Consider the following 22,764-nt stretch of genomic DNA (forward strand, 5'->3'; position numbering starts at 1 on the left):
CCAATACAATAAAAACCTTGACAAGACTCACAGCTCATCAAAATCACCAGAAAGATCATGTCAACGTCACCCACACCGACGCTGCAAACACAGCAATGTTGTAATTCTATTCGCGACCTTTGAACTCGCGATCCGCAGTAGCTCTCCCTAACATATTCCTTTTCCCTATTTCTCGCCTATAATTGCTTAGCGGCCAGGGTATACGTTCAACAATGAGCTGCGCGGATGCCTAGCGGAGATTTATGCCGGGGATCATACTGACATGGATGCAGCAGAAAACTCATTATAGCGAACCGAGCTTCCTTTGTGAGTCACATGACCGTATAGCGCGCTACGTGTAGTAACCCAAATGAGGAGTTGCAAAAAAGTAACCCTGGCTGCAATTGCTTCATTTGTTCCAAACGCGAAAGATTTTTTTCACTATTTAAAGTCATTAAATAGAAATATCTTCTGGTGTGCTGTAGTTGATTTTTACGTAACGTGTTTATTTTTACTCCCTACATTTTAAATGAAAGTTTGAACTTTTAACTCCGTGGCCTGTCAAAATAAACTTCTTTGTTTCTTTTTTTTTTTTTTTTTTTACATGGTGAACTCGGGAGCATTAACAATGATTGCAAAAGATTTGGACAAGCAAGACATTCCCCATCCAGGGCCTTATTTAGGAGAAGTTTTTGATCTTGGCTCCAAGGTTGATTTGTTTCAAATGTGTTGGCTTGTAGAAGCCTGAAAAACAAAAAAATTCAAAAGCATTCAAAAGTACTCTAGGTAGTTTGAAAAATAAAGAGTTAAGATGTATTTTTTTGTCATCATTAGATAATTTAGTATTAGGGCTACACTTGTCAAAACGTTAGCAGAAAGCTATCGAAAAGCTACTTGAAAGTAATGGGTAGCAGAAGTTGAGCCTTTGAAAAAAATTGACTTTTTTTTTTTTTTTAACGCAGATTTCTTAGACTAAAAATTCCTCAAGTTAGACTGAAAAACCAAAACAGTTAAAGTTGTATTTTTTTCTTTAAGTCATCATGAGCTAATTAATCAATCCGGTTTCACGGGTAAATAGGTTAGCGAAAAGCTAACGGAAAACTATGCGAAATCAATAATTGTTTTGATGGCAACAAGTTGAGCTAGCGCTATTTATCTTAGTTTAAAAAATAAAACTGACATGTAGCATGATTTTTAACTATCTCTTGGATTTAAAAAAAAAAAAATCACATGGAACATGATTTTTTTTCACAAAATTTATAACGATAAAAATTCTCAAGTTAAAATGAAAACCAAAGCAGTCAAGATGTACAGTATTTGTTTTTAAGCCATCATTCGCTAAATTAGCATTTCAGTCACGTGGCTCAAAACGTTAGCAAAAAGCTACCTGAAAATAATCATTGATTTAACAGCAGGACTTAAGCTAGCGCTAGCTATCTCTTAGTTGAAACAAATCTACTCTTTTGTATACGTAAGTAAACATTTCAGAGTACAGTACAGAAATTAAGTCACTGCTAACACTTTGACTTTTCTTCAACATTTTCTTCGCCCTTTTTCTCAAGTAAAAATAAAACCCCACCAATGAGCTAGCTTGTTTTGTTAAATATTACTTAGTAAGGTAAGTCCTGAGATGTGTTTTTGAATTCATTCTTTGTGTTTAGGTTAGGGTGAAAAGATAATAAGAAATATACAGTTAGTTCTCAGCTCGTCTGTTGTAGCTTAAACCTTTTTTAAACCATTTTTCATTTCATATTATTTTGAGCATCCAGTAACGCACTTGCGTCTTTGTTCTTATTAGTGATTATCTGGCACAGTTGGAAGTTATTTGGTTACTATTAGATAATTCTAAGGATATTGGCTTACAAGCTAGCTTGTGGCTAGCGACGGAAGTTTTAGGTTCTTTAGTAGTAATTAGTTTTGTTATGTTTAAGACTCAATTCATACACTAGGCGATTTTTTTCCATCGTTGAATTTTGGCAGCGTTCTTGACAACGACATTTTTTTTTCCTTTCCTGGGACTTTGCGCGCAAGGTGTGAGTACTTTTCCCGCTTCTTCCAACAGTACGGCGTACAGCAGAGCTCCCGGCCTCATTTACATATTCTACATGCGACTTGGTGTAATAATTTAGCGGCGCGTAAAGCCCCTGGAGCGTGAAACCATTGGCGAGAAGCGCGGCTTCTCGCGCGCGCTTCCTTTGAAGACAAACTGCTAACTGCGGTGATTTTCTTTTAATCGCTTCCCCCCCACCATCGCCAACCCCATAAGTGCAAGCCGTTCTATACCGTAGTCGCTTGAGGGCCCCGTATGGAAGACCACTATTACCGGTACTGCCGCTAATACTATGCAGGCAGCGGGAGGAAGTAAAGAGGTGGGCTCGACAGAGCTAATTCTATTTCCACATGCGGCCGCGGTCCAAATTGATTTACATACAGCTCAGTGTCTCCTCACTTTCGACTTCTGTACAAAGACGTGGATGAAAAGCAGAATCCTCAGGACTTTTTTTCTTCTCGTCAAACCGAAATAGCTTTGTTGGTAGAGGACATTTCGTACGCAAGGTAGAAATGTGTTTTCCGTAGTTAAAAGGATAATATTTAAAAATATTTTCAAAGAAAATAGCACGTGATTTTGAATTGTTCGAATTAGGGGTGTCCAGATCCCGAATGAAAATCGGGCACGAATCGGGAGGGAGAAAGATCGGGATTAAGAACATTTTGTTTTATTTTATTTATTCATTTGTTAATTTTAAAGAGTTGAAAAGTAAGCCGAAACCAGTGTAAGTAAACGCAACCGACGGGGGGACCTTAAAATGTGTTCTTCTCCCTAATGAAACCGGTGCTTGAATAGCCATAAATGTACATTTTTCTTGAATAAAAATAGAATTGCTATTACTATTTTAAAAGACGAGAATTCTCGTCCACGGCACTGAATGAGTTAACGTGAACGAGTACATAAAAGGTCCGATTTAATGAAAAATTGTATTGGGCATCACACCCTGCAATGTAAATGTATCTTAACTCATTCAGTGCCAGGGACGTATTTTCACGTTTTTTCAAGAGTGCGGACTTTCAATCCCAGATACTTAAGTATCTGGAAATTAAAGTCCCTAATGTACTTTAAGTATCCATTTAATAGTTAAGTATCTGGAAATTAATGTCCTGGATGTACTTAAGTATCGATGTAATACTTAAGTACCTGGAATTTAATGTCCGGACTCTTAGAAAACGTGAAAATACGTCTCTGGCATTAAAAAAGGATGCTTGGTCATAAGAAACATAAACAGCTGACAAATATTTGATCCTATTTTACGGTCATAGTTATTTTGTCGGTAGTCTACAATACGACTGTCAGCTCGCTGAAATTATATGCGTCAAAACAAGCGTCAACCTCATTTAGGGCATCGAGCGAATGTTGCGCCATTACCAAATTTCCACATATCCACTCAATCGACCTCGTGGGTGTTTGACATTACCGCTGGCAGAGTTATCAAACAGATCAATGGGATCGATAGGAGGCTAAAATTTGTCCGACATAAACTGTCAAACAAACACACTGGCTGGCCCATTTCCATAATGGCTGCCACAAGCTCTTTAATCATGGAAAAATGGCTCTCAGACGGCCAAAAAGAAAACAGCTTGGTTCACTTGGAGAGATTAAATTACAGAATGCGTAGTTGTGACGCGTTTTCGCAAAAGCACGCTCGTAAATACTCAAAGTTGCGCAGCATCCGTGTTTCGCCAAATGTATATATGCCAAAAGACTGCAATTACTAAATTTCAGTGTTCTCTAAGCGGAACACTCGGCTGCTTACCTCGCCACTCTAAATTGAATAAACTGGAGATATCATAACTTTAACATGATCCTCTCTTTTTTAGTATCGGATGGACTCGGATGTAGGTTCAGCCTGCTTGCTTCTTTTATTGAAAATAATGCCGTAAGAACGGATCAATTTTCCTCAAATGGTCTCGAATAATTAAAAAATAAATAAAAATCTAATTTTGGCCTTCATTTTTGGGGAAAAAAAATGTGCCTTATATTTGAGGCGTTACGGTATAATTAGTAAAGATGTTAATTTTTCGTAAGTAGGGTAAATCGTTGAAATTAATCATGTTAATTGTAGTGTTGATAATATGAATGCAGTTCATGAGATGGCACGGGTGGATTGGTGGGGAATGCAGTGAACTGTGTTTAGGTCATTTTATTTGTACATTTTTATTTTACATTTCCATTGATCTACGCATCATTTACAAGTCCACAGGAGGAATTATATTTATTCTTGTGTTATTTTGAGCATGTAAGTTTACTTAAGTTTATTGAGGTTATGCTCCTCGCTAACATGCTAATGACAGGCTAACGTCAGACGCGACAGCACGCTAGTTAAGCAGCGATTCCGGAGGAAGCACCAAAATGACCCAAAAGAGGCCGGCAGTATGAGAGATGTCTCTATTTTATATTCAGAATACAAACCTTTGCAGTACATCTACTCCAAGGCCAGGGACATCAGCACAAGTGAAAATGAAAGGCCAGAAAGAAAAAAAAAAAACAAACTTGCCTGCACTAGAAAAGTGAGATGAGCAATGACTCAAGGTCCTGTGAAAATATCATTTTTATGGTGAGCTTTGTACATCTGTTTCGTACGGAGGAAAATAAATAAAGTGAATGGGGAACACCAAAAGAGCGAAGTCTTAACCTCGTGGAAAGTGGAAGTGAATGGTCATGATTGAGCAATAGCTTGCTTTGTAAAACGTAAAAAAGCGATAGCCAACACTGCATTGAATAAAAAAAAAAAAAAAAAGGAGAGAATGCTCGTAGCGAGGCTAGAGGTAGGATTTACGATCAAGCGTGATAGATGAATGCGACCTATGGTAACCTTTGTACTGTACAAACCAAAATTGCCAAATTTATGGAGGTCGCGTTCCATTTTGACACACTTGCAGCACTGAGTTTTTCTTCCGTCAATTTTCTCGATGTGTTGCGCTTGTTGTGGCTGCAAGGGGGGGGCACCAAAAATCACAAACTGCCGTTCCTTAACATTGAACTCATTCAATCCCAAAGACGCCTTTTCACGTTTTTAAGACTCCAGACAGGTAATTCCAAGTACTTATTTACAGCCCCCCCCCCAAAAAAAAAATCTAATGTGTGGTTAAAATTGTCTGGGATTAAACAAATTAAACATTAATCAATTACAATGGTACTTTAGTAGCAATAAGTACTACAGCAATCCTTTACTTTGAGTAGCTGAAACAAAAGTAATTTATGACTTTAATGCTTCAGAACCTAAAGTAATGTATTCATATATATATATATATATATATATATATATACACATACACACAAATATATATATATATACACACACATATATATATACACACATATATATATACACACACATATATATATATACACACACACACACACACACACACATATATATATATATATATATATATATACACACACATATATATACACACACATATATATATACACACATATATATATACACACACACACATATATATATATATATATATATATATATATATATATATATATATTATACACACATACACACATAACATATATAGCTATAATATATAGATATATTTGGTATATGTCTAAATACCGGTAATCTCGACTCTCATTATTCTCAAAGTGCGAATGACACGTTCCAAACAGTATTCCAGCATTATTATCAAACGTAATGTTTTTTTTATGACTATTAGCAAGAAGCTCTTTTCTGCTTTCAGTCATTTGTGATACACGGGTTTTAGTATTGCTACGAGCGCAAACAACAGGATTAAAGACGGTGTTTTATGTGTCCAATAAAAGTCCACTTGGGTTTGAATGTCGACTAATTCCCGTCAAGTTATGTACGTTCCTTTTTTTTTTTTTTTCCCCCCTACAGAGGTGATACTCAGTCGAGCCGAACGAGAACGAGCCATTACCCGGCCGCCGGCGTTAAATCGCAGGAATAAACAGATTTTTTTTTCTCGCGCAAAAAGTATGATGTCATATTCCCAAGTTCACCTTAAAAGGGAAGAGTTTTGAGAAGGCGCCCACCTAAAAGCAGCAAACTTTCTACTTGAATCCATCATCATGTGTGGCGTTAAATCAGCTGCAGGCGACGCCATCTTCCACTGAGGTTCTTTGTTAAGGGAATTACGACTTTATGACTATTTATGGTATTCACAAAGCACGCTTGGACTTCGGGACTTCTTTATCGCGAAGAGCATTCGGTCGTTTGCTAACTTGAATTGAAAAAATTCCACTTAACTCGTTCACTGCCATTGACGACAATACACGTCAAAATAGCCATTTCAACGAAAGGAGTTCATTTCAAATAGTGTTCCCTCGCTATATTTTTTCTCCTAACGTAAAAAACATAACCATTACGAAAATTTACAGTCAAGCAGAATATTAACATGACTGAGTGCTCACACTCCCATCAGCTAACGGTTAGCTGATGCTAGCTGCTAACCTGTCTCAGAGCATACCAACTGTTCTTTAAAAAAAAAACAAAAAAAAAACATCACACCATTAAGCTCTATTCTTTACACTTTCATGGACGCGGAGCGAAGTCTCCCGTAAGATAACAGCGTCCAATCTGTTGCTTGTCCGCCTCATTAACCGCCAAAGATGACGGCGATGGAAACTTTGCCGTACGCTGATGTATCATTTTGACACGGGGATGCGGGTGAACGATCTGTCGCTGATGCTAATGCGCCGGAACATGAGCCGTAATGGCCGCCGGCTTACGAGGACATAATGTCGATTGTCAGAAGACGAGCCGCAGGTAAAATGTCTTTATGAGATTAAAATGGCAAATGTGTGGAATATTAGAGGAAAATGTCGTGAGATAAGGTTTTATCGTCCGTAGGCGCGGGAGTGCCAGCTTCCTGATTTGCAATGCATTGTGGGTTTTATGACAATGGCGGGTTCGTGTTGCTGGTTTCTCCCTCGGAAGTCTAAAAAATGGGATACGTTTCCCTTTTTCCATATTTGTCACGATTTTACGAAAGTCGTGTTTCCGCTTTATTAACCCATGTGGAATTATGTTACAAATTATGGAAATTCCTTCGATTTTTTTATGATGTCATAAAAGAATTAATTGGAAAAAACACACAAGGGAGCTGAAAGTTCCAGCAGATGATTAAAACACGTAAAATTTCAAAACGCAACGATTCTATGTGATCGCAGCCGGACGTGGGAGATTTTGTGTACAAACATAATCATTGTCCAAATTTTGGACCATATAAAACCATTGTAATTACAATTTTTGAGATGCATTTTAATAGGATTTATGACATTGATTTTTCAGCGATTTTTCCAACATGACTTATTGGGTTTTGTCTTCCAATGTTTTTTCATGTTTGTCTGATTTTTGTTGTGCTGTTACATTCCATCCTGCATTGTGGTTTTCTGATTAATTTGCTCTTTTGATTTTGTTTGTGGTTTTCGTTTTGCTGTTGTGTTTTGTCTGGTGTCACGTATTTGTCATTTTGTTCTGATTATTTTCTTTTGCTAGTTTTTTTTTTCTTTGTCATTTTTCAACATATTCAATGCCAGGGACATATTTTCACTTTTTTTTTTAAGAATCCAGACCACAGGTGTGGAACTCAAGTCCTCGAGGGCCGGTATCCTACATGTTTTCAAACCTTTTCCCTCAAAAACACCTGATTCAAATGATTGGGATCGTTTGGAAGCTCCCTCAGAGCTTGCTAATGAGCTAATTATTTGAATCAGGTGTGTTGGGGAAAGAAAACCGGAAAACATGCAGGATGTCGGCCCTCGAGGACTGGAGTTCGACACCTATGATCCAGACATTCAATCCCAGATACTTGAGTATTGATTTAGTACTTAAGTATCTGGGAATAAATATCCTTAAAGTACTTAAGTATTGATTTAATACTTTAGTATCTGGGATTGAATGCCTGGATTTAAAAAAACGTAAAAATCAGTCCCTGGCATGGAATGAGTTCATTTGTTTGCGTTTTATCTCTTGTTTTTGCGATTTGCACTTTAGGGCCACCGTCTTTGAAGAAACAAGCTGCTATTAATTATCATCGCTTACCAAGTTCAGCAAGCGAGCCCGCGAGGTCAAAAGCGTCCCGTCTATCAGTGATGTCATGAGCGCACTTCCTTCCCTCTTTGTTTTGCGCGCCAGCACAGCTGGCCTTATTTTGAACACGGGCTTCCTCTTACGTGCCTCCATTTTGACTGATGAAGATCGTCGAGTGGAGAGACTGCAGCCTAGCATCAAGTTTGCCTCTTGCGTCAGACACTCTTCATGTAAGGGAATCACAAACAGGAAGCCAGTACTTGCCAAAAATCCCTGCAGCTCCATCAATGTTCCTGCTGGCCTCATGAACTGCTTTTCGTATTATTATTTCATCAATTTTGGGGGAGACATTCAGTTGTTGCTGCTGGCCTCCTGAACCAATTTTCTTCTCAGTTTTTCTTTAATTGGGGGGGGGGGGGTGTCAAGTTTAATCCTTTGAAAGAAGACACCAGGGAGCTGAAATTTCACCCATATGGTGATAACCATATGGTTTTCGTATTTTTGTATTATTATTTCATCAATTTTGGGGGAGACATTCAGTTGTTCCTGCTGGCCTCCTGAACCAATTTTCTTCTAATTTTTTCTTTAATTTTGGGGGGGGGTGTCAAGTTTAATCCTTTGAAAGAAGATAGCAGGGAGCTGAAATTTCACCCATATGTTGATAACGTGTCAAAGTTCATGGCGCAACTACTTCATAATTACCAAACCGCAAATACTATGTGGGGCAACCGATATTCCTTGCACTATTACAGATTTCTTAAAAAATAAATAAATAAATAAAAAATCTAAGTAATTATAGTGGGCAATTATATGCAAAATTTCATGTTTTTTCCCCCAGAGGAGTTGCACAGTTTCAAAATCACAAAGTTTTAGATTGATTATTTCGTCTTCTCACATGTGAATATAAAAAGGATAAAAAAAAGGAAAAATCAAGGGACGAGAGTATGAATTACGACATTTGTTGTGGCGTATTATTTATTCGGCGTTATTAAAAGTCTCGCATTATGGTTTTGTGAGAGTATTGGGGGGGGGGGGGGGGGGTGACTGCAAGATGCGTCCCTGGCATCTCTCAAGACCGATAGCACACTAACGTCTGCATCCTGTCCCCGACTAACTTATGAATGCGCGGCGCACATGTGCATTTTATTATCTTGAGAAATCTTTGTCTGCAGAAAAAGGTAATATAATCCCTCATGTGCCGCGCTCGGCAGGATGTGTTCTCGTCTCGTGCCGATAAATGACGCCGGGGATGATATTATGCACCATCAACATCTGAAGCCGCGCACTCCGCCGCCTCCAAAACACCGCGGCGGGTAATGGATTTTCTTCTCACCCGCGCACTGAGTAAATCTCAAGGCGTGCGCCGGCGCCGTTTGAAGGACTTTCAAGCGAGCCTGCGCTCCCATTTGCAGGTTCTCGCCGGCTGTGATGTGAAAATCACGCTACTCTGCTGATGTTCATGCCGTTAAGGACTCGCATGGCCACAGTCGATGTACAATACGGCGGACCCGAAAAGGGCGAAAAAAATTCAAATTGGACAACTGCGGAGTGGAGCGGACCAAATTTTGGCTAAATTATTAAAACAATTTTTAAACGCACTGTAAATGTGTGTTAATAAAAAAAAAATGAAGGCACAAGAAGAAAACAAATATTGGGGCGTCTGCATACAGGCCTGTGCCTTTAAGAGGCGGAGCCAAGTGAGGAAGTACATACAACCTATTCAAATACATGGGTATGGTCTAATAAAAAAGGAATACAGTATTTTTTTTAATACTTCGTTTGTTAGTTGTACATCGAGTTGAAATCACGTTTTGATTTTTTTTTTTTTTTTATTTTTGAACTCCATAGCTCCAGGACCCTATTTTGAGAAAAAAATAAATAAAATTTGCAGCGCAATATTCAATTTTAAACTGTATGTCTCACTTTAAAACTGTGAATTTTGAAGAAAATAGCATGAAAAATTGACACTGCTTCATTGTTTTGGTCATTCATTATTAATTTTTCGTCCCTCCACAAAATTCGGATTTTAATAAAATGGTCCTATCCTATTGGCTTGTCCTGCGTATAGAACAGACCAGCTATAAAAACTTTATTGCAAATGTTTTGATGTAATTGTGAGGGAAAATAAATAAATAAAACAGCGTCAGAACGAATCAGCGTTTGAATGATGCGCAATTAACTTTGCTGTCCTGCTGAGACAAAATGGACACAACAGTGGACACGGATGAATGGACTACAACTAACACTAAATCTAGTAAGATTTCCCTTAAAAAAAACCTAACAAATACTACCAAAGTTTTAAAAAACTGTTAAAACCCTTTTTCATGCTAGTAGTGACCCAAAAATAACTATAAACGAGCGCATATGACCCCGCCCCTTTCCCAAAGTCAGATGGCACACTAAAGAAAATAACTATTGGGTCCCACTATGGTTCAAAAGTGCAGCACAAAATTAGATTATTTCCCTAACCGACGTCAAAGGAACTGCACACACCTGACAAAGCCACTGCCAGTAACCAAGCCTCTATTCTTCCCGCGACCCGCATCAGCTGTGAGTCACCGGCCCGAGGTTCTGGTGATGGATGCCAATCCCATCCGCTTCATCCGCCAGGCCAGATGTGTCCTGCGATATCGCTCGGTCCTCGCGGCCAGCTCCCCTGACCTCGCTCCTTCCTAAATGTCGCCCATGTACGAACGAGCGACACCAGGAAGACTTTCATCCTGATCTCGATACTTTCCAAGGTGCTACGGTCGGTATTTTTTTCCTCGTCGCCCACCTAGCTGACTTTGATCATCGGTATTTCAATCTGATGTCCCCGGATCCGTCTGGTTGTCATTGACAAGGTGTAGAGGTGTCAAAATTCATCGAGGATTAATCAATCAAATTAATGGACGACTCCTTTAAAGCGATGAATCATTTCGAGCAGTGGTTCTCAAATGGGTACCCCTGGGGTATTTGAAGAGATCCACCCCCATACTAGACTGGTTCGATCCAACGTGTCACGTGCCACCTCTCGTTACCTGTCATCTCATCTCAGATCTCTACTATGATCCCAAAAGAGGACAATTTTCAGTTGAATATTTTACTGTGGACAAATATTTATTTATAATTGTTTCTTTTTGAGAACAGGTCTGACACTTTATGCTGATTTTTTTTTTTGTGGACAAATATTAATTATTTATTTTTTGAGAAAGTCTTGACACTTTATGTTGATTATTTTTTGTGGACAAATATTTATTATTAATTAATAATTAAGAAAATTAAGTGTTTGTTTCTAAGTTGGCTTATTTTTTTCATTGGTTTGCACTCAGCGAGTAAGTAAAACATAGTTTATTATTATTATTATTTGTAAGTATCGAGCCTTGTTTATATATTGCATGTTTTTTTTATTTATTGCACTAAATAGACATGTTTGCAGAACATGATATATTGACCAAAAAAATCGTGATTTTTTTTTTTTTTTGTACTATAATCTTGCAGCCCTAGAGGACATGAATTCTTGCCATACTGATGATTGAATGTGTGATATTTCACATTTATGCGAAATGTATCATTAGGTCTCAGAACATCTATGTGACATTTTGAGTAAAATTAATTAAACTCACATCAAGGGCCCTTTTTAGTTAAATTTGTAAAAAATTAACAATCCGATAATAGGCACGATTGAACGACAGATTCAAAGCGTAACTCATTGACTGCCGGCCAAGTCAAAATTGACGTCTTCTATCGCCGTCAATGACGGTGAAGGAACTTTTTTGTTTCGCTAAAAAATGTTTAAAAAAAAACCTGCGATGACATCATCATATTAAGCAGCGAAATCTTTTCTAAAAAATATAAATGCAGTTTTTCCGCGTCTTAACGACCCCCAAAGGCCCTCGGTCGTTCTCAGGCCTCTCCACCCCCCCGTGTCCTTATTCCAACCCGCTTTTCTGCTTTTAAGACAATACGGCGCACGATCATTGGTACTCGGACCGACCTACGGAAAAACCAGACTTCCCATTGACAGCATTTCCTTTCATTCTTCTGCGGCAGGAAAGAAAAGAGGAAAGGGCCCGTTTGAAACACATGGCGGCCACATGATTATGTCGCTGACAGAAATCCCCATAGCAACATCCTCTGTGTGTTTTCAAAGGGAAAGAAGATGCACGCCGGAGGAAAACACTCGGCTGACAATGCCAACATCTCCCGGTGTGCGCTGGCAAGTCCATTATCTCCGGTCTGCAGCAACTTCACGTTAAAAAAAAAATTAAATAAAAGATGAAGATAAACTGAGTGAATCGGTCAGGTTTTTTTGTTCTTTTTTTTTTCTGTGGCTTCTCAGATGTCGAGCATCGCATGATTTGTACTTGGTGGTTTGATTCTTCTTCCGATGCTAACAATCGTTTCCCGTCTTTTCCGGTCCCGCTAGTCTATCTATAGCCAGGTTTTCCTTATCTCCCTCCGCTGCTTCCCAGATTTAGCCGAGCGTTCGCCAGGCAACCTCACAAAGCCACCGTGAGCGCCGCGAATGTTGGGGACCTTGATGGATTCCGTTTTGGTGTTGGTCCAAAGCTCCGTTGACTTTGCTGTGGATGCCAAAGCATTTTTGTTTGCCTGTCATAAGTTCGGGTAGAGTGACGGGGAAAAGTTTGACAATTCCCGCCGTGTCCTCTAGGACCAGCCTACTAATTTGCGTCCACTTGAGAGGACATTTATTTTTATTTTGCATTTTTTTAACTAATTGGAGCTACACCATTAGGTCCTAGTGTCCAAGGTGGAGAGCATCTGGGCATTTCCAATGATGTCTCACGTTTGCTGTCTTGCTCAAAAAAAAAAAAAAAAATGGACACAACAGTTCACCAATTAATTAAGCATTTGGGGGGAGGGCATTCTTTTGTTTTTTTGCCCCCTTTGCAACAAGGGTGTCAGCTTTTTTTGACCAGAATTTGATTACTTATTATTGTTATTACCATTTTAAAAGACAAGAATTCTCATCCATGGCACTGAATGAGTAAAAGTAGACTTACCCGACTCTGTCGACTTTTTTTTCCCTCCACCTGCCCTATTTTGAAGGCTCCTTTTACATGCTTGACCATGAGCTGCTGTTAGCTGCAACAGGCACGTTGCAGCTAACAGCCAACTGAGCAACTAGCTCATCCCGTTACGGTCATTTTTGTAAGTAAGAATACAGCCGATATAAAAATGCAATCATCAATTGATTAATGAATTCGTGAATTATTTTCAAAGGATTTTTGCATGTTAGTTTTCTTTAAAATCTCGAGTACACCCTGACGTTCCTTCAAGTACCCCACATTTGAGAACCGATGATATAGAAAATACCCAAATTTGACCCCAAAATTACATAGGCTTTAAGGTCCAAACTACAAGCGTGAATAGTAAAAGCATAAAATATGATATGAAATATACCACCGGCCCCTTTTTTTATATACCGTAAGACCCCCGGGCAGAAACGAGACGCGAGTCGGCAAACGGCATCACGCTCCCGAGAAAGTAACTCTCTCCCGACTGGAAACCCGGCCTTTGCTCGCAAAAGTGTTTATATGTGCATCACCATATTTATGAAGTGGGCGAGACCCCCGCCCCCCGGCTTCACAGTCCACCGTTATTCTCGGCGGTCCGGAGGGGAGTGATGAGAACCGAGTGAGGCGAAGCGAGGGGCAGAGTGAGAACCAGCCTGTCCTCAAGAGTTCCTCCTCCGACGCCTTCTTCTTCGCCTTTCATGTTTTTTTTGGGGGGGTGGGGGTGAACTTCGAAAAGGGCAAAACCGCGAGGGGATATATTATTTTCTCCCTCCCTTGAATACGCTCGATCGTCCTCCAAACTTATATGACTTCTCCTCCGTTCTCGCGTGGAGAGGGACGCTCATTCATCTGTTTGTGATTAAAAATGAATGTCCTCCACCCGCGATGACCACTACGGATCGCAATAAAACTCACTCGTTTTTCTCCAGCAGCAGGATGAGCCGTTGGCCTTCGGCGTGCACCGCAAGTCGGAGCGATGCCGGATAAACCTGGAACGGGGGGGAAAAAAAAAAAATGGATAAGGTTGCTGGAGGTGGCAATGTGAGAGAAGGTATTGACACAAAAAGCAAAGCAGGATGTCGGGAGGCACAATGGAGACGGCGGAAAAGGAAAGTAACTTCCGCGTCATTTGCTTCCTGCGAGCTTGAACAAAAGTATTGGGACAGGAAGTGAAAATGGGAGTTTGAAAGGTTTCTTCAGGTCCAACCGTGTATGTGTGTGTGTGTATATATATATATATATATATATATATATATATATATATATAGAGAGAGAGAGAGAGAGAGAGAGAGAGAGGAAGTGAAAATGGGAGTTTGAAAGATTTCTTCAGGTTCAACCGTGTATGTGTGTGTGTGTATATATATATATATATATATATATATATATATATATATATACATATATATATATATATATATGAGAGAGAGAGAGAGAGAGAGAGAGAGAGAGATACAAATATATACACAGATATATACATACATACATACATATATACATGCATATTTTTCTTTTTATTTCGCAAATTATTAACCAATAAACAGTATTTAAATTTTCTTGAAAGTGCCCGAGAAGAGCAAAATTGATTAATATCATAATTTCCATAATGTCCTCAAAAAAATTAACTTCGATTTTGTCGTTGGTTATGCAAAAACGAAGCTATTGTATGTCCAAATTTGGTCAGTTTCCTGTTTTTTATGACTCAATACTACTGATAAGTGCCCACGTTGTTCATAGATTATTTTTCTGTTGTTTTTACAAATTATTAACCAATCAACAGTGTGACGGCAAATCCAACTGTACAAAACACTTCAACCGTCTGAGAAGGTTCTAACTCCACTTTTTTATGGAACTGTAGGAGTATTATATTTCCCCAAGTTTGAAAGTGACAATGTGTAAGAAATCCTTGTTGGATAATCCCAAGAAATAAAAATAGCTAAATTACATGTAGTTCCATTCACTGAAAATATCAATGTCAAAAAATATACTCTGTAGAAGAAAGCTATTCCGTCAAAAAATTACATTTTGCATGCAGACCAATCCCCACTCATTAGCCTTAATAGCTATTTTTTATTTTAAATGATTTGATAATGCAATGTATCATTAACTCCACAAAAACGGTCATTTCCTGAATCGTTCTGGCTTGGTAGACGCGAGCGTTGAAAAAGCAGTTTGTCGTTGAACCATTTGAGACTGACTCAACAGTGCCACAGCTGGTCAAAGGTGAGTACTGCGTGCCGTTTGCGATAAGCTAATCATTAGCAGCTTAATTGAAAAAAAAGAGGGGTCACCTTCCCCAGTCTTAAAATGCATCAGCATCGCTTCCACCTATCTGATGTAATTAAAAACCAAACGGCTAATCAAGCGCGTCGGGCTTTAAGTTGCATCTTCTCGCTCTGCTTTTCCAGAGTGGCTGATAAGTCGGCGTAATTAACACTCCTGCCCTGCCTTCACTGACCGACTTTTTTTTTTTTTCCTGAGGAGCTCTGCGTAGGAACAGGAAGTTCTCTGCAACGGGAAAAATGTTGAAGGAGTTGGCAACACCTACGCTTCTGCTGGAGATCTTTATTTAAACGCCGCTTGGTAGATAGATAGATTTTATTTTCCGGAGCTGTGCGAGCGCATATGGAAAGAATTTGTCAATGGCCGTCACGACTCAGCAAACACGATGTATGTTGGAACATTGATGGTGCCTTCAGGAACAACAACAAAAAAATGGATCATGTACAACTAGAACAATGCTATAGCCAGATATAGCCATGAAATGCGCGCGCCATTTTCGTATTTCCTGATTATCTCCAGATTGTTTTTTTTTTTTATATAGTGCCGCACAATTCATCAATTTTTAATCGCGATCACAATATATTAATTATGCAGATCTTCTACGATATTAACATTTAAAAAGCTGAGACTTTGTGTCAAATTAAGCACTTTGTAATCCTACCACCAGGGGGCAATGTTTCCCACATGACGAACGTTTCTGCTTTTCTCACTCTATTATTGACCAGTGTGAAATGGGTTCCTTTTGGCTCAACGGTGCATATCGTATTATGATCTATGTATTTTACAATGTTGTGATTGACTGAAAGGGCAAAAAGTCATTTTTTGACATAACTCATTCAATGCCAGGGACGTTTTTTAATTTTTTTTTAATAAGAATCTGGACATTCAATCCCAGATACGTATGTATTAAATTGATACTTAAGTACATCAATTTCCAGATATTTGAGTATTTAATTGATACTTAAGTATCTGGGATTGAATGTCCATACTCTTTAAAAAACGTAAAACTACGTCCCTGGCATCGAATGAGTTTATATGACAAGGATGAAAACGTGGCAATTTTAATATCACCATTAAAATTCTACTACCAGACAATGACAAAAACTTTTGATCAGTGATACTTTCCCGAGTATCGACGAATGATATCAGCAGTGTCCACGAGTACACGATACTTTATAATCAGGTCATTTTTTACAATATTTATGATAGGAAAATAAACTCATGCAACACATTTTTACAGCGCCCTTGACAGAGTTAACCGAGAAGAATGTGAAAATAAACAAAAGGATAAAACCAATTGGCAGGAATAGGCGCAAAGTGTTAAAACAAAAGTCGGTCATCAAAATTGAGCGATGACTCACGACTGCTTTTCTGTCAACTCAAAACTCTCTAAATGGATGCACATGTATCCATCAAAACAAGCACCCAGAGAGTAAACTAGCTTTCAAACACGTTTTGGATTGTTGGTTTTTGTGGCGCGGCAGCGTGACTCAAACAAATGCTGCGGTCTGAGGTCTTAAAAAAAAAAAAAAAATCCGGGGACACAGTGTCTTCTTGGCAGAGGCAACAAACTGGAAAAAATGTTCAGATGAGGTGGACACCACAATTGCATTGTTTTTTTTTTTGTATACTGTTGATGGTTTCTTTTATTGCTGGTATTAACTTCTCCACTGCCATTGACGGCTATCTAAGTTTATGATTGTGTGAGTATGCCGAATGGAATACTTTTCTGTGTTCTCTACCTAAAGCATTCTTAATTAAACCAGCTGACTTTTTCTCTCCGTTTTAGTCATATTCATGTGCGTGAACAAGGATGAACTCGAACATTGGTTCAGTCTGCTCGCTTCTTTTAATTGAAAATAATGCTGTAGCAACCTCAGCTAACATGAGCGCCTTTTAGGTACAACACTGGCTGCATGTAGCTAGTCCCGTGACGCTAATTATTGTAAGTAAAAATAAGCCCGATTTTAAGATGCACTTCTATGCGTCAAATCTCGTTTTTTTTGAGTCTGACGGATCAATCGCCATCAATCGAATGGCGTCACGCACGCAGAAAAAAAAAGTTACCATTTTTGAATGCTATATTTTAGGAGGAAAAAAAAGTATGACTTATAGTTGAGGAATTAGTGGAATTTCTTGAAATTGGGTGGGCCGGGTTAAAAATCTTAACAGGCCGCGTATGGCCCCCGGGCCAGAGCTTGCCCACGCCTGTGAAGTGCATCAAAATGGCCTTGATGATACATACCCCAGGCACCATTTGGCTGAGGGGTCTCCTGTGTTGACCCGTAAGGAGCAGAGGGACGGTGGACTCGTAGCGTTCCGCTCGGCTCGGCTGCTCGGCCTTGGTAGAGGCACTTCCTGGTAAACGCAAATCACATGACCTTCACATGTGCAATGACTTGAAAGCGGGTTTAAAATATGACGAGACGAAATCCCACACATCAACACACTGGATATTATATTCACCTATGGGCAAATTTGAGCTTTTTTTTTTTTTTTTAAACGATCCAAACTAGAAGAGGTGAAATTATGGGATGTGTCAGGAAGATTATCCTGAGCGATTATCCTTTTAGTATGGGGTGATGAATATGATGAAGTGATTAAAAATTCTTGTGACTTTCATAGTCATAACCACATGAATGAGTTTGACAGCAGTCTAAGTGTATTTGAGGTCATTCTATTAGCAAAAAAAAGAAAAAAAGGAATCAAATATGCTTCTGAAGTCACACAAAACTCATGCAAGATGTCATATGAGAGCTCACAAGATTAGTTACAGGAACAAATTAAATTCATAAGCAGGGCTGGGCAGCAGGGGCAGTTCTTTTTCAGTGGGTGGCCAGGGTGGGACAACACATGTGTGCGTGCGTCAGTAGGATTTTGAGCCAAAAATAACATCATTATGGCTGAAAATAGTACGCGCTCCATTTGCACGAATTTGGAAATTAAGTTTTAAAATGCAACGATTCTGACAATTTCTACCCATGTGGATTTCTGTTACAAATGATGGAAATTCTTTTGATTTTTTTATGATGTCATAAAAAAATCAATTGGAAAAAACACACAAGGAAGCTGAAAGTTCCAGCAGATGATTAAAACATGTAACATTTCAAAACGCAACGATTCTATGCGATTGCAGCCAGACGTGGGAGATTTTGTCGACAAAAATAACTACTGTCCAAATTTTGGACCATATGAAACCATTATAATATCTATTTTTGAGATGCATTTTAATAGGATTCGTGACAGTGATTTTCCTGTGATTTTTGCAGCATTCCGTTGAGCGGCGGTCACACTATGACAGCAAACTGAAAATTCTTTGTTGACTCGTGTTTCACCTCAAGACAGTAGGTGGCAGTAGGGACCAGTTAATGGTTTAAGTTTCCTCAACATGTCACAGACTACAAAGACAGACAATTATTTGTTGGTGTTAATAAATTTACCCTACATATGCATGGATCATAGGTGTGGAACTCCAGTCCTCGAGGGCCGGCATCCTGCATGTTTTCCGGTTTTCTTTCCCCAACACACCTGATTCAAATGATTAGCTCATTAGCTAGCTCTGCAAGAGCTTCAAAATGATCCCAATCATTTGAATCAGGTGTTTTTGAGGGAAAAGTTTTGAAAACATGCAGGATATCGGCCCTCGAGGACTGGAATTCGACACCTGTGGCATGGATAGAACTGATGCCACTGAGTGGTTGAAGGAAAAAAAAAAAAATCAAATAATTTTTATTCCTACGCCTTTAAACGCATTTACAATATTAGGGTGAAAATGCAATGTGTATAGTGTGCATAAGGTTAAAAACGATTCAAATCATCCAGAATGATTGAAGAAACCCCACATTTAAAATTATGGCCATATTGCCCAGCCCTACTCCACTACAACTATTAAATGCAAAACAGCATATTGTCATCCCGACTCTTGTACCGGATCTCATCACGTGGACCTCATGAAGTGGTTTACGAGTGCATATTGGAAACCCGGATCCGTCACAAATTGGCCCTATTTGAATTGACTGAGAAAGTTCTTTTGGGAGCATCACAAGCGCATCAATAATACATGCACATCATCGACCGTATGACGAATCTCCGCCTTTCTCAAGCAGCGCGGTGAATAAAAATTCCCTTTCCGTATTATCGGCCTTTAAATACGTTTCCTCCCATTACTATTAATGAGGTCACGTGATCCAATTGTAAATACGGGGGAATGAAACGCATCGGAATCAAAACGCGGGAATCGGATTTCCTACGGCTTTCCTCCCACATTCGGGGGGGAGGGAGGGGCGTGTGGGGCGTTCAAGGTTCCACAAAAAAAAAAAAAACGACGCGTTGGCTTGCCGGTCCCTGGAGACGCAAGCGCCTGTGGGAATGTGTCGTGGCTGACAGCATGCAAGAAGAAGAAGAAGGAGAGGGGGGGGGTCGGGGGGGGGGGGGGGGGGGGGGGGCAGCCAGAGTTCAGTGGTACACGCTTGCCTGGATACATGCAATGTTTACCATCCCACTCCTCCCCAGTGGTCATGTATTCATTTATAGCCAGGATACGTCTGTAAATAAAAGTCTGTCGTCCTCTTTGAAGACAAGTCCTGACTGCGTGGCCGTCAACTTCAAACGCTGGAAATGAGCGCGCGTTAATCTATAAAACAAGCGCTCCCGCATTCAAGCCCGATTTGATGTGGCGGATTGTTGCTTTGGAAATGCATCGGCGTGACTCAAATAAATGCTTGAAGGCTAATTAAAAAAAAAAAAAAAGGAAAAGAAAGGGACGATAAAAAAAAGAGGCTCAGGAATGAAAACCGTGTAAATGCGCTCACATTCCTGATTGATTTATTGAATTACAGTGGGAATTTGTACACAGTACCAGTCAAAAGTTTGAAAACACCTCCAAGTGGACTTTGTTTCAAATTGGAATAGACCAGCATCTTGGTGACGTGTTGCAGCGCAGGCAGTTTGACGGCAACAGAAAATAAGAGCAATGACCTAAAAACGCCTGAAGAGGGAGGCAAAACAACATAAACACGGCCAACCCCACAGGTCATGACAGTTGTTGAGCCGTAAAACAGGAAAAATGCCATAAAGAGGGGACGGAATATATATATATATTGGGGGTGTTTTGCCATGTATGTGTAATTGCAATAAAATTTCAGATATAAACAGCTGAATTTTCATTTTCTGAGACATAAGCCCGATTGTGTGAAAACACATTGAATATCAAACTTTACTTCTGATAAATACCTTTAATATTACTCGATTTCTACTTTAATATTACTACGATTTCATCATGCCTAAAACGTATTGCTAAAAAACTTTTAAATGTCCTAAAATGTCAAATCCTACCTTTAAGTAGTTCTGGCATTTCATTTGGGATGTGAACAAAACAAAATCTTGAAGGTTTGCTTAAAAAAAGGTCAATATTAGTCATAGGGAATAAAAAAGAACAGACAATTAAAAAAATTGTGTTAGGCCAGCGCTAATAAGCGTTTAACGATTTTACCGAATGGTTTCTCCAAAATAGCTTGTTTTTTTTTTCTTCGGTCGATACCAAACAGACAAAAGACTAAAACACATTAACAAGGCATTCCAATTACATCCAAATACGGAAAAAAAAAAAAAAAAAAAAATCTAGTTACGATAATGAGGAAAGAGCTGAAACGCACCAGTTTTACAACGTCAGCTTTCTCGGAATGACACTACGTCACTTTGTCAAGAATCCAACCTCGTTCCTGAACGCCGATAAATCTTTGCGTCAAATCAAATTGTGTTTACACAGAAGAACCTTCATTTAATAAGCGCCCCGATACCTCCGCCAAGGCCGTATTTTCCTTTTCATCCGTCAACTCCCTTCGTTTTTATTTCCCAAGCGACAACTCTTCAATAGAATTAGCGGAGAAATCGAGAAGGTGCTAATCCCGGTCCCCCCCCCCCAAGGGACCCCCGGTACCATCCCTTCCCCGAACCGCAGCAAACGGGAATAACCTTTAAGATGGAAGGGCTCATCGTAATCGGGGGTTTTATCCAGTGTTATCCCGAGGGAGCAACCGGTCGAGGAGTCAATTCCAGTCTTGTCTCGCACAGATTTCAGCCTGATGGGAATTTAGTGGGGGGATTTAGGGATTAGTGGGAATTTATTACACATGTTGGGTCACCTCCCAGTCGATGCAGAGGGGTGGACAACCTCTCAACGTCTCCTTTGTTTTGCTTATACTTGCTCCTAAAAACAAGGCGCTGCATTTTCAGATTTTGGATGGTACCATGGGAGCAAATACGTACCGTAAATTTTGGACTATAAACCGCGATTTTTTTCTCGCGCTTTGAACCCTGTGGCTTGACAGTACAGTGCATCTTATCTGTGTGTTTTTTTTTTTTTTTTAGTGGCCCCCAGAGAGCAATTTCCCAGGAAACAAAGCGAGACAGAAGATGCTATCAAGGTACAGTAAAATTACAGTAAAAGTACAGAAAAAGTCAGATTATGAAAGGCGTCTCCAGAAAAATTTTGTCGGTAGTTATGAAAGAAAATCAGCTCACAAAAGGCGAAATTACTGGTGTATAGTGTAGACATACAGTGGTACTTTTACTTATGAATGTCTCATTACGACAAATTCAGGTTTCAAAACGCCTCATCGGAAAAATGTCTCTAGTTACGAAAGAAAATTCAAGTTACGAAAGGTGATATTACTGGTGTATAGTAACGAGACATAAAGGGGTACCTCTAATTACTAATTAGTCTTGTTACGAAAAATTCAGGTTCCAAAACGCCTCTTCAGAAGTTACGAAATAAAATACAGCTTCCCAAAGTCCTCTTCGGAAAACTATTGTCTCTAGTTACGAAAGAAAATTCAAGTTACGAAAGGTGATATTACTGGTGTCTAGTAACGAGACATAAAGTGGTACCTCTAATTACGACTGTCTTGTTACGAAAAATTCAGGTTCCAAAACGCCTCTTCGGAAGTTACGAAATAAAATTCAGCTTACCAATGGTCCTCTTCGGAAAAATATTGTCTCTAGATACAAAAGAAAATTCAAGTTACGAAAAGTGATATTACTGGTGTATAGTAACGAGACATAAAGTGGTACCTCTAATTACGAGTGCCTTGTTACGAAAAATTCAGGTTCCAAAACGCCTCTTCAGAAGTTACGAAATAAAATTCAGCTTACGAAAGTCCTCTTCGGAAAAATATTGTCTCTAGATACAAAAGAAAATTCAAGTTACGAAAAGTGATATTACTGGTGTATAGTAACGAGACATAAAGTGGTACCTCTAATTACGAGTGCGATGTTACGAAAAATTCAGGTTCCAAAACGCCTCTTCAGAAGTTACGAAATAAAATTCAGCTTACGAAAGTCCTCTTTGGAAAAATATTGTCTCTAGTTACGGAAGAAAATTCAGTTTAGGAGAGGCGAAATTGTTGGTGTATAACAATGAG

The 22,764-nt window shown here is 39.2% G+C and overlaps 1 protein-coding gene across 1 annotated transcript in view; it reads right to left on the reverse strand.

The window, feature by feature from the left end:
• Window positions 1–22,764, reverse strand: part of adam12b (ADAM metallopeptidase domain 12b) — a 59,942-nt gene that overhangs the window by 30,777 nt on the left and 6,401 nt on the right. Inside the window, exons 2-3 of the mRNA XM_088422227.1 lie at window positions 17,589–17,701; window positions 13,979–14,052 (exon numbers count right to left, since the gene is read on the reverse strand). Coding sequence (XP_088278353.1) covers window positions 13,979–14,052; window positions 17,589–17,701 — 187 coding nt within the window. The remainder of the gene's footprint in view (window positions 1–13,978; window positions 14,053–17,588; window positions 17,702–22,764) is intronic.

The sequence above is a fragment of the Hippichthys cyanospilos genome, chromosome 8, assembly GCF_059441005.1.
Source record: "Hippichthys cyanospilos isolate Australia breed blue-spotted pipefish chromosome 8, RoL_Hcya_1.0, whole genome shotgun sequence".
NCBI lineage: Eukaryota > Metazoa > Chordata > Actinopteri > Syngnathiformes > Syngnathidae > Hippichthys > Hippichthys cyanospilos.